This window comes from Hesperophylax consimilis, chromosome 3, assembly GCF_061612785.1.
Source record: "Hesperophylax consimilis isolate HC1 chromosome 3, BYU_Hcon_1.0, whole genome shotgun sequence".
Lineage (NCBI taxonomy): Eukaryota > Metazoa > Arthropoda > Insecta > Trichoptera > Limnephilidae > Hesperophylax > Hesperophylax consimilis.
Window position 1 is genome coordinate 9,593,136 of NC_142838.1, and position 19,046 is coordinate 9,612,181.

The following is a 19,046-nucleotide window of genomic DNA, read 5'->3' on the forward strand; positions in this document are numbered from 1 at the left end:
CGATATATGTATTTTAGTAGTGGCAGCGTAGAAAAGCCATCCTGTGACTGATATTATGATGATTATAGAAGCGGTTATTAGTTATGTAATCAATATGCAATTTAATTTTGTTTTCCAGGACTTACGCAATCATCTCCTATCAATCAATGAAGGGCAAGCACTTTTAATGCAGTTTGAGTCAAAGGGTCGGTTGGACAATTCTTCCAGACTGTGCAGTACTATTATAAGTAAGGAATTGCAGGGTAATCCAGATAGATCCATTACAAGCAAGAGATTTTATGAATTTGCTTTTAAAATCACCAAAGTCTTTAATAAAGAAAGCGCAGCTGTATATTTCACCCCATATGTGTGTTTTGGGCCTACCCGAAAAATTGCTTCTAAAGGTAAATTACTAGACACATACAGGCAGCGCCGAAAAGAATTTTCCAAATCAGGACACAAATATCTTTTACTATATTTAAAAAAAATATATTATAAAAAATGATAATATAAATGTGTGTATGATCAAACGTGTTTTCTTTTTTGAGGCTTTGCTGGTAGCTGGAAACGATATTTTGAGAGACGATTCTTAACAAAATAACTTTTATATGAATGAGGTTTTTAATAAGTACTTTCCAGTCTTACAAAACATAATATTTATTTATTTAGGTTTCATCTCTCAAAAGGGTTGTAATAAACTACCTGCAACTCAAAGTATTTAACCCATGATTCTGAATTATGGGTATAATCCTTCGAGTTGATGGTGGTTACATTTACACCCTGTATTGTTTTCAGCTAAACTGCAAAGCTGCACTTCCTATTTAATTTAGATAATCTAACCAAAAAGCTAAGCTACAGTACCTAAAGCTAGCTAGCAGTAGAGAGCTAAAACACCTATATCGGTAGGGCTATTCCAACCGAAGTTTAGTTAATCAACCTAACCATTTTGTAATATTAACTAAATAATAAGGTTACTACATCTAAACAGTTAAGTTTTTCAAACCGAACACTACAAAATGGTTTAGGTATATTATTTTTAGTTTAGGTAACACAACTAAACACAAAGCTGTCTCAACCGATTAGTTTAGCTAGAATACCTGAATCGTTAAGCTGTCATAAATACAGTTTAGGTAACACAACTAAACACATAAAGTTAGAGAGCTGTCTCAACCGATTAGTTTAGCTAGAATATCTGAATCGTTAAGCTATCATAAATACAGTTTAGGTAACACAACTAAACACAGAAAGTTAGAGAGCTGTCTCAACCGATTAGTTTAGCTAGAATATCTGAATCGTTAAGCTGTCATAAATACAGTTTAGGTAACACAACTAAACACAGAAAGCTGTCTCAACCGATTAGTTTAGCTAGAATATCTGAATCGTTAAGCTGTCATAAATAAACTGCTGTTTAGCAAACAGTAGCTAAAAGTTCGGCAGTCACCACAGCAACTAAACTGTTTAGTAGATAATTACTGAAAATTTGGTAAATCGTACCTAAACATTTCTTTCAGTGTAAGTAGGATGGACCAATTCTATTTTTAGTTAAAAAAAACATTTAAAAATTGAAGTACGTGTTATTGTAAAGTAACTTTATTTTTTACTCGTTGAGTTTTCATTTATTCAACTATATTAATTACATTAGATTGGTGACGTACTGTACCTGTCTCACTAAAAATCCCGTGTTGAGAGCAGGCGCAGTTTTTGACAAAACATTACATTTAAAAGACAATCATCATTGTGGCATTCTAAATACAATCTTACATCTGGTTTAAATAAAATCATTGATGTTTGACCTGCCTTGGCTGATGATCCTAGATTTGTAGACTTATTAATATTTCAAATAATTTCTGTTCTGTTTATTGGCCAGTGGAAGTTAAGTTTTGTTGCAAAGTATCCAAAATTAGTTGTGTGGTCAAAAGCTGTTTTAGCGAATAGGATAAGTAATAGATTACGCTCTTTGGTTCTAGTATCAAAACGTATTGATTTAATTATAAAAGATTATGGTTGATATATACATTGATTCAATTCGGGAGGCGGGTATGGGTGCCTCCGTTCCGGGAAGCATTTATTGAGGAACCAACATTTCTGCCATTTGTCACTCCTTGACCCAATGACTCCCCAGATTTTTACCCACCCCTCATACTTTTTTCTTCCCCGAAATTCCTCTCCTTCCTTTTTTAAACAGATCCTCCACACAGCATCCTCAAAGCTGACATAAGTCCTGAGGAGAGCCATTTTCCTCAGGATCTTTTGTTTGGAGCTTAATGCAAGGAAAAAATAATAATTGAATGAATTTTATAAATATTATTTACTTAATCATGTTGATAGTTCTATCTACATTATACAATAAAACTCTAAACCTTCCATTGAAACCATTACTGATGTAATTTTTAGAGACGTTTGTTTAAAACGAATACAATTATTCTTCGATTTTTGATTTAAGATTTTATTTTCCACCGGTGAAAAATATTATCTTATTTACTAGTGAGAATTATTTGGATAATTCACTGAAAAGTCATAAATAAACCTACCCAATATCTTTTAACAATATCATAGATAAAGATAAATTTTAAACAATAAATTCAATTATCGGGTCTTTTGATACTTTTGGACCTTTAATATTCTGATTCATTCCACACGGTATTTAAATAATATTATTAATTCATTATATCGTGATTAGATGACGTGTGTAATACATATCTTGCTTCTTTCTAAGCGTACCAAACAATCACACTGTAAATAAAGTTATAACATATTGAAATCCCACTTCTTACTAAGTGCACCAAATGATCACATTGTAAATACAATTATAACATATCATTGAAATCCCACTTCTTTCTAAGCGTACCAAACGATCACATTGTAAATACAATTATAACATATCATTGAAATCCCAGTTCCTTCTAAGCTTGCCAAATGATCACATTGTAAATACAATTATAACATATCATTGAAATCCCACTTCCTTCTAAGCTTGCCAAATGATCACATTGTAAATACAATTATAACATATCATTGAAATCCCACCTCCTTCTAAGCGTACCAAACGATCACATTGTAAATACAATTATAACATATCATTGAAATCCCACTTCTTTCTAAGCGTACCAAAAGATCACATTGTAAATACAATTATAACATATCATTGAAATCCCACATCTTTCTAAGCGTACCAAAAGATCACATTGTAAATACAATTATAGCATATCATTGAAATCCCACTTCTTTCTAAGCGTACCAAAAGATCACATTGTAAATACAATTATAACATATCATTGAAATCCCACTTCTTTCTAAGCGTACCAAACGATCACATTGTAAATACAATTATAACATATCAATGATATCCCACTTCTTTCTAAGCGTACCAAACGATCACATTGTAAATACAATTATAACATATCATTGAAATCCCACTTCTTTCTAAGCGTACCAAACGATCACATTGTAAATACAATTATAACTTAGTAATTATATTTATAACTTAATAATTTATAACATATCAGAGCGTGTAACATATACAATAAGAATTTTAATGATATTGACATATTTTCGTGTTGTTTAGGAACATTTAAAAAATATGCATTAGCTATTCTTAAATAATTATTAATATCATACTGCAAGTTATCATGTTGTTGACATGAACCCTGTCCAGTTGCATGAGATTCATTTTATAAACATTTGTTCAGTTTATTTGTAGGTATATACACATATTAGTGATTATTAGTGTTGTCAGTGAGAATAAAATTGATATATTGTCATTTATTTATGTTCTTATATCCTATGTTATTTTTATTTTATTTAAAATTAACAATTTTGTATTTTTTTGTAAATGTTTTTAGTCCACGGTTACAGGACCTTTAGTTTGTTGTTATCATTTTATGTTTACGTGAAAACCTGTCATTAGATTTGTATTTATTATTTTTTAAAGATGTAAAAAATTCTGTTGGTTTTCCTAAATAAATGAAAAAATCCCGCTTCTTTTTAAGCGTACCTAATAATCACACTGTAAACAAATACATAACATATCAATTGAAGAAAAATATTAAAGATTTATTAGTTTTATCTTCTTTTTATTACTTTGATGTGTATAACCTAAAAAAAATGATTAGTAACTAGTTCGTAATTTTTTTCCCAAACATGGAAGTCATTAAACTAAAAAACGGCAAAAATTAAGTCACTATTTCTGTAACATAATAAGGTAAGTATGTACGACCGGTTGTTTTTTAATGCATTTTCTAGAGCTAAAACGAACTTGATTGACTCGCTATAAATTTGTTTAACGGGCTTAACTAGGCACGAATATACGGCAAACGGTAGGCATCGCACTTAATCGAACCGCTGGCGAGCGATTCATCAAGTGAGCATATATCACTAAATACAGCCATTGCCCGTTAATACATGCAAATTATACATTTCTTATCGGGCACGCGGTAAAATGGTTGCAAACACGAGACCACCCCTTCACCCCCTATTCTACCCCTATGGATGCCTTTCGATTGAGCGCTGGCAAGGCATTTGTTCTACCCGTCAAATTTGTACAGCACCGCCACCCGCTCCCCTAAAAGTATTTTGTTTTAGCTGTTAGTATTGTAGGTTATATTTAGTCAAAATGTGATGTCTTACTTACTTGTCTGTAATGAATTAAAAAAAGCATTTGAATAATGAAAACGCATTTCCATGAAATTAAAAATAGTGAATAAGTTAACACTTTAGAATGATTTATCCACGTGATTATAGATGTTTTTTGCCACCCTCTTTAGTGAGCAAGCGGTGGGAAGCCATCTCAAATAGTAGCGATGCGATAAGTATAAATATTCATATCTTGGAGGTAAAGTTGATAGTTTTTATAGGGCATAGTAAAAACAACGTGAAATGTAAGGGTGCCAACACAAGAATATACAGAGAATGAAACTAAAATATGTTTTGAGGCTGGAGGTAGGTAATTGATATTGTAAAAGAATCTAGAAAGAATATGGTATGAATGTCATAAGAATGTAGTAAGGATGTAGTTAGAATGTATTCAAATCTGGCCAAGACACCCGTCCCTCGGTGGGTGTTTAAATACAATTGACTGAGCATAGCCAAGTCCTGTTTTGATTAAACCATTTGTCAGTTCGTCTGTCTGTGAATTTGTTTATTAGGTACTCTTCGGTTACGGTTTAAGACGGTGGCCGTGTGGATATTTCCTTTTATCCTGTTAGAGTTCGAACGATCAAGGTTCCTGTCAAATCTGAATAATCATCATCATGCTATCTATCGGCCGGAAGAATGTTTGAAAAAAGACTTGTCATTCAGATGCTGACATTTTCTTGGATAACTAGTATACTTCTTTATTTAAAATGAAAGAAAATGTTAGGCGTAGTATTTATGTTTTATAATTAATTTTCAATATCTACCTACTTAAAAATCTTATGATTGTAACCAAATTTTGGTTTTAATTTATTTTAATAGAAAATAAGATAAATACTTTTATGAACGCGACTTTCTGTTCACATAACTACTATTATTAATCAAAAAAATTTAAATCATTTCAGCGATGTTGAAAAAAAGAGAAGAAGGTTCAATGTAGTAGAAAGATAAAAAGTGTGTACGTTATAAAGTAGGCAAGTTAAAAAAAAAGTATCAAGCCGAGAAATGTTTAAATAATAATCCTTTATTCATATGTTGAGGCATTCATTAAAAAAGCAAACAGACAAAAGTGATAATGACAGTGAATGTTTATAAAATATTCGGCGATACTACGCAAATATACATAATAACATTGCGTAAGCTCTCTAGAATGTTATTTACCCCAGAAGTAATGATGCTATTTAGTTGTATGCGCATAGCGTGTAACAAATATGTAAATTAAATCACCTTATTTACACTTCACCGTCAGAAGGTTTAATAGGTGTGTTGTACATTTTGAGTTAAGCATATTATTTAAAAATAGGACAAATAATACGAAAAAAACAAAAATATTTGCTAAAACTAGTAATTCTGTAAAAAAATTAATCTCACGTTCATTCAAATATGTTAGTAATTTTCTCATTTTAAATCAAAACGAAAATTTTCACTGAAATCATTAGATTTGTAACTAGTTACTTAAATTACTGCCTACATAATTATAAACCATAAATATTTTAAACAATATTTTTTTTTGTTTCCAATGATGAATTATATAATTTCTAAAAGTTAATTCATCTCACTATCTCATTGATAATTCTTTTTTAAAACTTTCGTCATGAAGGTAGTTATCAATATATTGATTATTAGCATTGACAGCTGTAATAGAATTCACGCTCAAGCGTAACCCAAACGGCCACCATTTTGAACCAGAATGGAACACACATACGAATTCACAGACAGATGAAATGACAAACGGTTGAGTAAAAACTGTTATAAGAATCCAAAAGAATTCAATCTGTGCAAAGGAGAGCGATCCGTCTGATTGACAATCCGTTGTTAACAGACCGATTGCCTTCTCTAATGCATAGACGCAATGTAGGTATGCTGTGTCTGTTCTACAGGTATTTCAATGGAGCCTGCTTCAAGGAGCTAGCAGCATTGATTCCTGATGCACCGGTGCACGTGCGCGAAACTCAACGGACACGAACTGAACACCCGTTCACGGTTGACGTTGGCTTCATGAGAACGGGCCGTTTTTACGACTCGTTTTTGTGTAAGTCGGCTTGTATGTGGAACGAGCTACCGGCATTTGTTTTTCCTCCCTCCTATAATCCGAGCCTCTTCAAGGCCCGCATTAACAAATCCCTTCCTACAGCCCCTACCTTATTCCGCCTCACAACGCCGCCCAACCGGGTGGTGACATAGTTCCCCTGTCTGTACACTGCACAGGCAGGGACACTCTTGTGAGGTGTCACATAAAAAAAAAATTAAAAAAAATGATCTTACTATTCCACGAAAACGTGATATCCTTCAACTTATTTCTCTGCAACTTTAATTTAGGCAGAAAGTTGTTACTAAACTGTAGTCCCTACAAATTATTATTCGACTGTATTCGGTACAAAGCTAAACAACAGCTGTTCTTTAAAATATACGTATTTTCATATAATATATATTTATATAATTCAAGACATGGGCTATTCCCTGACCAGTGTCGGCCATGCAGGGCCGGCCCTATGCGGGAGTAATTGGAGCGCCGGGCTTCGAGTTGCCAAGGCGCCAAGATGCTGATAAAACCTAATATCTAACAGTCCTAACACATCACCCATGGAATTATTTGTTCGTGTAAAGGGCGCTACAGAAAAATAAAAATAAAAAATACAGTGTGTGGCAAGCCTACGCACGACGGAAAAGAAACTTTTAGTATTCTTCTCTCTCTCTTTTCATTTCATTCTCTCTGCACGCTTCGGTTGTAGGCACGACATCCCTACATCATATTTCAATGTTAGTATAATCTCGCCAATATTTTAAACAATCCTATCATGCTATTACAACAACAATACTATTTTGTGAGATATTTATCCACTCTTCTTTGTTATTTTTACCTTACGTTAATGTCATTACTGTGTGAATCAGACTCTCTTCTTCTTTGGTGATTTTCAGGGGATATTTCCTCTTGTGCCACGAATGTTTTTCTCACTTCTATCTCGTCACTACTCATTTTTGACACTAAAACTCTGTTCCAAATCGAATAAACCACAATCAATTACGTATTTCACTCGTATTACACTCACCGCGCAGTACATGAAGCAAGCAGTTGATGCCTGGCGTGGCGTCGTTGGCTAGAGAGAAAGGAAAGGAGAGAAGAGAGAGAGAGAGAACGTTCGTCAGTGGCTCCCTCACCTCAGTAAGCGACTACGGTGAGAGAGCGACAGTGAATGGTGAGCGGTGGTGGGGGTCCCGTACCCCCACCACCAAATGGTCACGGTTTTTCGTGACGGTCATGAGTCGGTTTTACTCCGGTCCTCGAAAATGCGTGACGCGCGTAAAGAAGTTTCACTTCAAAATTATCCGAATATTATTGATTACATCGATCACCTACCTAGACGCCAAAATGTGTCTTGCCCCCGGCACCCTTTGGCTCAAGGCCGGACCTGCGCCCATATGATGTGAAAGCGAATGAGGGAATGAGTTGAGAACGTCTCGAGGAGACGAGATACGATCGAATGAATAAAATACTTGAGACAGCTTATATCAAACAGAAACGATTTAATAAAGATAGGTACAGAGTGTAATAGACTGCATAAGAAATAATATATTGTACTATTTATAATTTTAGCATGGCAGCTTTTCTCCTAGATATAAATGAATATCTCGGTAAATCAATTTAAAGAGACCCTTGCTTTTGTAAAGGACGAATAAAAAATATATAATTTTATGATAATTTAATTTTTGTTGTGAAGCTGAAAAATTAAAAAAAAAAAAAAAAAATTGATAAACCTCACTATGCGTCACGATAAACTGTTTTAAATATCAAAAATTACTTTTAAGAGAAAAACTTACCCGTCGTACGGAAATAAGTATTTTATAAAATTCTTACAAGCCGATAGGAACTAAAATCTGCACAAATGGCACACTGATGCGGCAAAACACGGCTGACTAGGTTCGGCCAATTGAACGATTTGCCAGCTACTATGTTTTGTCCTTCCTATAACATGACCCTCTACAAAACCTTGTTTAACACCTTTATTTCCTCAAATATACTTTTATTTCTACATAAAAAAATATTTACCGAGTCTTTTTCCTCCTGAGCGTAGTTAATATATGGATCGTTTATAAATAGGTATTACCGTGATTGATTTTTGAGTTATTGCGCCGTGTTGTGCTTCCTCCTTCTTTAGCCAACGTTTTGTAGATGTGTTGATTAATGGTGAAACGTGCGATTATGTATGTAGAAGAGATTAGCGCGTTATACAATCCTCTTGTATTTCAGTTTAATGCACACAAGCGCTATAGGTACTCTTGTAAATATCATATTTACAAATAATAATAATAAAAAACATATCTCGTATTAAAAAAAAAAGTATTTATAATGATTATTAATTACTGGGATAGACCCGTAAAATATCACAGGATGTTACAAGTGTAGGATTTGTGAAGCTGAAAGTATTTATGAAAAAAATATTTGCCTCAGGATTTTAGAGATGATCAGAAATTAACCTTTCGAATTAACATCGTTAGCAAACTTGGAAAATTACGACATCTGTCAAACATTTAAATAAAAAGGATTCACATTTCGAATGTACAATTAACAATTATTTCAATTATTTTGGTACCTTATCGCTTGTCTGAATCGTCCCTTAATCAATTCTAATTTTTAAAATAAAAGCAAATCTCAGTTCTAGAAGTCATTGAACCTTAATTATACACAGATGCAGAGGACACACCACCGAAATTATTATTTTTATTTAACAATTGATCTCATGTTTTCAAGGCTTGTGGGGTAAAAAATATGTTTTGATTTTTAGGTGAAAAGCTCCTTACACTAATTTTAACTGGATAAAACTAAAATGCAATTATGAAAGTAAATACACGGTTTTCAAAATTTTATGGAATAACATTATGTATTATGGATAATTTCTGCTTTGAAAAGCAATATGTAGGTAATACATTGGCAAGGCTAAACAGCTTTGATAGTTGACCCTTGCCGTTCATGTGTATGTTTATCCCATCCTGATAAAACACAACATAAGATACATTTCAATGCTCCATAAGATGAAAGCTTTGACCGGCCATGGAAATAATCGCATAAATATTCTATCCAAAGAGTGAGAACATCCCTCCTCGCTTTCCTGAAAGCATACCTGCCTTTGATTCGGTATATTGAAATCAATAACTCGTCCAAAATTATTACATAGCTGAAAGCGGAGAAGGTATTATAATAATCATTATTAAACATACAAATTTCGGTTGTCGGTACATGGTTGCACGAATTGGAATTATTTTATTCCTATATGTGTAAAATTATTCAAGTTCACGAACATTTTTTTTCCAAAATGAGAACTGATGAGTGTGACTCAAATCGGAAAATTATTTTATTTTTTCACAATTCTTTATTTGAAAAGTGTATTTCTTTTGTTTAAATGTTCGACAGATAGTAGCATGAATCAATAAGTAAAGATACGTTGATATACGAGAAAAAGTGAGAGGTTTCACGGAACTATGTGCATTTGACATACTTTAGCGGGCTGTTTGAATACCTATTTAATTCGTACACTGATATTATTTGAATGGCTATCCATTTCAAAAGCGAATCTACACTTTTTGTTTGATTAGTATGTTTGATATAGTAAGTATAGTATATAGTATTTGAATAGTATATATTAGTATGCAATGTGACTTATATTTTTATAATGTCATTGGGTAGATGTCCTGATTTTAACTATCATTATAAATGTTGATTTCTACTTTGGAAAGGCAATGATCCTGAGGCATTCTTAGAATTTATCTATTTTAATAAATACTTTCAGCTTCACAAATCCTAATATTATTATAATGTCCCGTTACGTTGTACGTTACACAGTTTTTTTGTATCACTGACGCTGAAGCTAGGATACAAACTTAAGCTGACTAATAATAACGATAATTTTCTGTGGTTTTTGATCAAAACATGATTCACTGCCCAAATTCAGTAGTAGCATCATGTCAATGATACTTTTCAATACGCTTACACACACACATACAGACTCACACACTTACACATACACCTATATATGTAATACACAGGTCACCTGGTAATTACTTAATATACATTCCATATTTAACCTTGAAATATTTAATGTCTACAATATTTTTCATTACTGTAACCAATGTTCTGTTTGTTTCTATAATATTATATTAATAAGTGATATTACCTGATCTGGCAAACAAGTATGTGGGTACTATTGATATATTTATTGACTCCATTTATAGAACTAAGCGTAATTTATACCAGCACTTTGTTGAATCCTACAAATTAGAGTACCGTTGGCAATGCAGTTTTAGTGATTTGTATTATATGTAGTATTGTTATAGTTTCTAAAATTTTTTATGTTACTGTTGCATGTTTTACTAAAACTATTTCTGATTCATTAGCTTTAGTGTTATGTTTTTAAACAATTTTCGATTGCTTACTAGATATATTCTGTTTTAAATTGCACGTAAAAGCCCGGCTGAGCGTAAAACATATTAAAAAAACAAAAGTTTCACCGGAGAATATTTTTCAAAATGTCGATGTCAGGAAACTTCTTTTCTTCACTTTAAATATATTTATTCAATTGTTTTCACTGCGAAAAAAATACTTAATATTAGATACTTTGATGTTCGCAAGACAACATGCAATGTAACAAAGTGTGGTATTAATAAGTTGGTTATATGATTATTATTTATTTTTTATTTATTTATTATTTTATTTACGCCCTAATGGGCTTTTACATGAAAATATACATTTACATTGATTACAATAATTGAACATAAGAAGATAAATGGAGTTAATTGTAAGAAAGCAACACATATAATAAAATTTTGTGCAAATTAGCAAAACACTAATAAGATGGATTCAATATAAAATATACCCAAGCATGAAATAGTAAGTAAAAGAAAGTTCAACATAAAAAGTAAGTAAGTGGGTGTGTTTAAACCCAGTATTAATTGTGAGTTTAACAAATCGATAAACCAATTTAAATTAGAGTGTAACTTACTCGTGAGGTAAAGAACATTATAACAGAGATTTAAAAAAAAAAAAAAAAAAAAAAAAAAAAAAAAAAAAAAAAAAAAAAAAAAAAATAACAAAATAAGAGTTGCACCTGTAAAAAGCAAAAACTAATAGAATTTAGCAATATCGACATGAATAAGAAATAATAAGATCTGAGATGGAACATAGTGTTATGTATAAAAAGTAGTTAGTAGGTATATGCATACAATTATAAGTGTATAGTAGAGCAAATAAAAAACAAACAAATATGGATATAATTTACTTGAAAGGTTTCGAATGGGAGAAGATGTAATAAAATTATTAAAGCTATAAAAGTTAATTATTAGCCGATAGAATCGAAATAAGTTGCCTTTTAAAGCTCACAAAATTGTCAAAACCAAACATATCTATAAGTTCACAGTATTTATTCGCAAGGTTGTGAATTCTAGGAATTGGTGAAAAAATAGAATAATTAGTGTTGAGGTTCTTGTTAAATTTAAAAGTATCTTTACTGCGAGTTTGCCTAGCAGGAACATTAATGCAAATAAGTTCCAACAAATTAGGGCTGTCAATTAAAGATTTAATAATTTTGAATAAAAATAGCAAATCAATTAACACTCTTCTATCAGATAATTTAAGAAGTTTAGTTTCAGCAAGCAAGTTATTGTAATTTATAAATTCGATTGGAATTTTCATTTTAAAATTAATGTACCGAAGGAATTTATTTTGTACTTTTTCTAATGATTGAGAATGGACCTTGTAGTACGGTGACCATACGGTGGAATTGTATTCTAATTTGCTTCGTACTAACGAGCAATACAGATGTTTTAATGTTGACATACTTTTAAAATTTGCTCCCATTCTCAAAATAAAACCTAGTATTCTCATCGCATCGCTTGTTATTTCATCGATGTGTTCGTTAAACTGTAGACTCTCGTGGAATATAACACCAAGATCACGAATCTGTGATACACGAAGAAGATTAGCACCATTCATAAAATAGGAAAAATTAAGTGGATTTTTGCCTTTGTAAAAACTGATAATCTGGCATTTACCTAAATTTAGTTGCAAATCATTGACAGAACACCACGCACATAGTTTATTAAGGTTCAACTGCAAAATTGCGCGATCGTCATCGTCTTTGATTATTCTGTATATCTTCAGATCGTCGGCAAATAACAGGACTTTAACATTAGTAAAAATATTAACAATATCATTGATAAACAAACAAAATAATATTGGGCCCAAGTGAGATCCCTGTGGTACTCCGCTCGAGGCAGCAAATGTATAAGAAGTAAACGAATCTATCTTGACTGCTAAGTACCTTCCTAATAGATAACTCTTAAACCATTCCAACATGCTCCCTCTTATTCCCAACAATTTTAGTTTACGTAATAATATTTTGTGGTTTACTTTATCAAATGCCTTACTGAAGTCAGTATATATGGAATCAGTTTGATGTGATGCATTAAGGGCATTAACAATATCATTCGTGTACAATATCAAATTGGTAAGAGTAGATCTACCTTTAATGAATCCATGTTGAAGGGGAGAGATGGTTCGATTGATTCGGGATATCAACTTATCTAGTACTAGGCTTTCAAAAAGTTTGGGTAAAGTAGACATTATACATATTGGCCTATAATTTGTTACTTCGCTCTTATTACCTTTTTTGAAAATGGGCGTTAAAAGACTAAACTTCCAAAGGTCCGGGAATACACCTGATGAGAGTGACTTTGTAAATAACTTATGAATAGGATATGACAATGTATGCATACAATTTACTAAAAACCTGGGCGGAACATTATCAGGTCCTGCGGATTTTCGGGAATCAAGACTCTTCAGCTTAGATATAATATCGTCTATGGTTACATTACAGTCAGATATATCAAGAGTTTCAACCAAATCAAAGCACGAGATATTGCTGTCTTCACTTGCATTAATGTAAACGCCGCTAAAAAAATCAGCAAAAAGATTAACAGTTTCCTGAAGATTTTGGGATAATTTAGAATCGAATGACACACTACTAGGTATGTAAGTACCATTTTCTTTTTGGGATTTAACATATTTCCAAAAGAAATTTGAGTCGTCCATGATAGAGCCTTCGACATCACTAATGTAATTTTTGTAACATTTTGCGGAGAGCTTATTGCACTCTGCCCTCAATTTTTGAAACGCAGTATAATCGATGGCCAGGCGACTTTGTTTGAATCTCTTATGAGATAATTTTTTGAGGTAAATTAAGTCTATCAGGTCTTTTGAGAACCATTTTGGGTATAGAGTTTCTCTGTAAGTCGTTAAAGGAACAAATTGTTCAATTGCAGAATTAACGATGAAGTAAATTTTTTTAAGGTGTACATTAATATCATCGTCGCTAACAAAGAATGACCAGTCAGTCTGTTTAAGGAAATTTGAAATTTTAACATAGTCAGCTTTTTTGAAATTTCGAGTTTCTACTACCTTTTTTACGATAGGAATTGGTTTAAGATTGGACATGCATATTTCTAGTGGTGGATGGTAAACATCGACAGGTAATAGAATTTCGGTACTTCTCACAACACAGATGTCAGACACATTTGACAGTGCCAAATCCAACGTACGACCTCCTATATTAAGAACATTATTACACTGTGTTAGACCTAAGAACAGTGCCATATCTCTAATAACACGAATATTAACATTAGAACAAGAATTGACTGTTGACAATTGACAATTGACAAGAATTGAATTATATGATTGACTCTGTCAGTACAGACCGAGAGAGATAGGTGACACAGGTTTAAATACGAATGTAGTTGGTAGATTGCTCTATCACATCTCAGCTGCTAACTAGTTAAGATATATCCGTAATCTTATACTCGGTTTAATAAACGCAATAATTCACCTCGGAATCTTATTGAAAGACTACCTGATCATTTCACACATCACACATAAATATCCATTTCAATAATATAACACAATTGTTGCAACAAATTTCTCTAGAGTTCATGTTCGTTCAATGCGCAGTTCGTGCGCACAGCGACGTACCCACTTTGGTAATTTGTTGCAACCTTGTTGCATTGCATGTTGTGTTGTGTTCCGAATTCTTGTACGTTATTTTAGATGCAGAAACGACTTACCAATTCTGATGTACCTGGGAAGGCTTAATTGGTTAGTTAATTGCCTCGGAGGAAATGTTGATATTTTTCATATAACCTGTAGCAAGTAACAGTGTGTTCCTACTTTATTAAATTGTAATTATTTTTGTACCTTCGCGAACTATATCACGTGTATATTTTGTTATTTATTCTCACTTTTACAATGTTTTGACATAATTTAAGAAGTTTTATTTAAAATAAATAAATTTCGTAGAACAATCGTGAAAAATAATACTGCACTATTATAATAATAGGTATATATACACATTGAAGATTTATTAACTAGCGACGATTTTGTTTCATGGCGTGAAATGAGGTGGAGTGAAAATCGCCCTAGTTCACCCTTCCAGGGTTAGATTATGCGTCAGAAAGGATCAAAAAAATATAAAGGTATTAGTTTTTATAGAAGAGATGGGGGCGAAAAAGTATCTGAAAATAGAATATTGCAAAATTTACGAGAATACTTGTACACAAGGATTTTCTTTGTTCCATAATTTTGTAAATTTTTATTTATTTATTTATTTATAATGTATTACAAAAAACATGGTAAGTAACACATTATTCCCAATGAGTTGAGATAAAACTCATTACGGGAAGTACAGACACATAAAATACATTTTACAAGGATATTACACTTTTAAAAAAATACAACATATTGAAAAGGAAAAGAAAAATAAATAAAAAAGGAAAAATACATTGTTAAGAATAGAGATTTTAGAAATACTGAGAGACATCTATACACATGAAACATAGTAAACCAACATATGAAAGCGAGCGAAAATTCACTGGTTTAAAAACATTTTCAGGAAATAATCTTTAAGCGTTTTAACTAATATTTTTTTGTTAGTTACTGATTGCTTTATTTCATTAGGTAATGCATTGTATTGTCTATATGCAATATATTGTAATGAGTTAATACCAAATTTTGTTGTGTGGGTAGACGATGCTAGGTGTATTAGATTTTGGGACCGTGTTTTGTGCTGGTGTATGTCTGAATTAAATGCTGGTTTGATGTTAGTGTGTGAGGATCTATGTATGATTTGTAATATTGTACAAGTGATATTGTATTTAGGTAGAACCGTAAAAGGAAGTATGTTTGTCTTTAAATATATATCTTTGATATGTGTATCCCACGGTAGACGGTAGATATTCCTTATTGCTCGATTTTGAATCACTTGTATTTCTGATATTTGTTTTTTAGTAATAGTGCCCCAGATACTAACTAAATAACTCAGGTAGGGGTGAATCATCGCATAGTATGTGGCCCTTAGTAGAGATGTAGAGAGAAGACCTTGGAGTCGGTACAGTACGCCGGTTATTGGGGATATTTTAGATTTCACATGCTCAACATGGGAATTCCACGAAAGTTTAGAGTCTATTAATAGCCCTAAATATTTCGTGACTTCTATATTTTGGAGCTTCTCAGTTCCAAGTGTGATATTCATTGGCACATAATCCTTATTACCGAAAGTTAGGTAGTGCGTTTTTTTTATATTGAGGCTCAATTTATTAATACGCAGCCAATTAGCTAGAATTGAGACATCTACATTCATTTGAGACTCCAGGTCACTCAGGCTTGTACTGTGATAATAGATTACAGTGTCATCCGCATAAAGTTGGAGGTTTCCAGAGATACCACATTTAGTTATGTCGTTGACATATAGCAAGAAAAGCAGAGGCCCAAGAATTGATCCCTGTGGCACTCCACATGTGATTTTACCTAAGCCACTCGAGACACCTTTGACTTCAACAAGACAAAATCTATCATCTAAGTAGCTTCGGAGGAGATTTAGGGGCTTCCCAACAATTCCCAAATATTCCAATTTCTTTAAGAGTATTTCATGATCGACCGTATCAAAGGCTTTTTTGAGATCTATAAATATGGCTGCCACATATTCACCCTGGTCTATATACTGTTGAAGGTTGGAGATAAAATCAAAGGCGGCACATTGAGTACTAGAATTTTTCGGAAAGCCATATTGTTGTGGTGTAAGGATATTATTCGCAGATATGTATTTTAGGAGTCTATCTTTGATTATGGTCTCAAATACTTTTGAAAAAACCGATAGAAGTGATATAGGACGGTAGTTAGAGATACATGTTTTACAGTCTCCTTTGTGTATAGGTATTATCTTCGCTAACTTTAATTCATTTGGAAACTTTCCCGAGGACAGTGACCAATTAAAAAGTTCTGTAAGGTGACCCGCTAATTCTTCTTTACAAGTCTTAAGAACTGATGGTGTTACTCCATCGAGTCCCGGTGCTGCTTTCAGCTTAGTTTTAGAGATGATCCTCAGTACCTCATCTTTGTTTGTCCTAGCCATGTACAAGGATTGGCAAGCCTTCGGTTCCATAAAAACGGTATTACAGTCATCCGGGAATGACGGAATGGTAGCTGCTAGCTTTTTTCCTATTGAGAGAAAAAACTCATTAAATGCGGATGCTATTTGGCTCGGATCCTTAATTACGCAGTCATTTACCACGAGGGATTCTATTTCGTTAGTTGGTTTATGTGTTCGGTTTGATAGAATAGAGTTTATGATTTTCCAGGTTTTAGTGGGGTTATTTTGGTTTTGTTGAAAGCTGTTCGCATAATATTTGTGTTTTAGATTTCGCCTATAATTAGTAATGGTATTTCTCAATCTCTTTTTAAGTGTTACAAGAGTAAGATTACCAGGGTCTTGTTTCCACTGCTTGTAAATCTGGTTTCGTTCTTTGATTAATGTATTTAATTTGGAATCAAACCACGGAGTATTCAGTTGTACCCGACTTCTTAATCCTGTTTTTGGTGTAGTTGTACCTGATTCTATTGCCTTTTTAATGTGATAATTGAAACTTTTAAAAGGGTCTTCTGAGTTGCTTAAGTTGATCGTGAAATTGTTATCAAGAAGATAGGATTTTACTGACATACTGTTGATGATAGGTCTCGTAATCCGGGATTTGGTTCTATTATTAAAACATTTTTTTAAGTTGTTCTTATAATCAACAATAAGTATATTATGGTCACTAAGTGGATCATCAATATTCGATATAGTAGTCTGAATGTTTTGCCTATTTGATAAGATGTGATCTATTAAGGTGCAGCTTGTATCAGTGACTCTCGTGGGAAATGTTTTGTTATGTATTGAAAAATTGTAAGATTGTAAGATGTTGCAAAAATTTAATGAAGAATGTGTGGATATGGATATGTCAATGTTAAAGTCTCCGAATATTAATGTATCTTGTCTACTTTCGTTCAGTATTTTTTCTAGATGTATTAGAAAATCCTGCATATTTGTGTTGGGTTTTCGATAGATAGCATAGATGTTAACTGGTTTCCTATCACTGCTACTAAGCGTTATACCTAAAAAGGAATTTTCATTTGAGAAATTTTCAATAATTGCACACTTCATAGTATCAATCACATATATTGCTACGCCGCCTCCTCCTTCGTTGGGGCGAGAAGAAAAAACACTTTTGTAACCATTCAGGGAGTAAAACTTTTCCTCTCCAATCTTAAGCCACGTTTCCGTAATGACGAGCACCGAACTTCTTACTTTTTCTTCGATCTCATCAAACTTATTACGGATGCTTCTCGCGTTCATATACATTATTCGTAGACAGTTCGTCACGGGATTATAATTCTCGATGGTGAGGCACTTATGCTCATGTATGTTACACTCCATAATCTATAGTTGCAAGGTCGTTCTTGAGTGCAGCGATGTAGGCCGGGCAGTTGTCCCTATCTCCAGTTGAGTGATCAGCAGGCTTACCAAATCTGGTGCATGTCGCGCAAACTGGTTTGATGATGGAATTTGGGCAGGACTCACCAGTATGATTCTGTTGAGCACAATGTCCACATGTGGGTTTGGTATCTCTGCAATACTTGTATGAGTGACCAATCATGTAGCATTTGGTGCAGACAGTAAGGCCAATAAAATCTCGGACGCGGCAAATAGTCCAGCTTATAAATACTTTCTCTTGCTCGACTAGAAATTTACGTACGGTAGCGGGTACTGCGTAGATACGGTGACAAGCGTTACCTGTGCGAGCACCAGCCAGGTGACTTAGTTTACAGCCTGCAATAGTTTCTTCAATGTCTTCAACGTTGGGAATACCAGTGAGAGCCATCCTTAAAAAATCTTCGTCGGTCAGGTCCCGGGGAACATTAAAGAATATCAGTCTCGGTAGACGCTTTGACGGTAGTCGGGCCTTCAGTTTGCTCGAGTTGTCGAAGCAAGGTGCATTTAATAGCTTTTGTTGTTCGCCCGTGGTTGCCGTATTGATCAGGATGCCTTTATTTCTTATTTTTTTTATTCCCGTGACCCGAA

At 33.1% G+C, this 19,046-nt stretch overlaps 1 protein-coding gene across 1 annotated transcript in view; it reads left to right on the plus strand.

Moving 5' to 3' along the window:
- Positions 1-484, plus strand: part of LOC149424917 (uncharacterized) — a 73,410-nt gene extending 72,926 nt beyond the window's left edge. Inside the window, exon 4 of the mRNA XM_089646899.1 lies at positions 119-484. Coding sequence (XP_089503025.1) covers positions 119-484 — 366 coding nt within the window. The remainder of the gene's footprint in view (positions 1-118) is intronic.
- Positions 485-19,046: the final 18,562 nt, after the last annotated feature.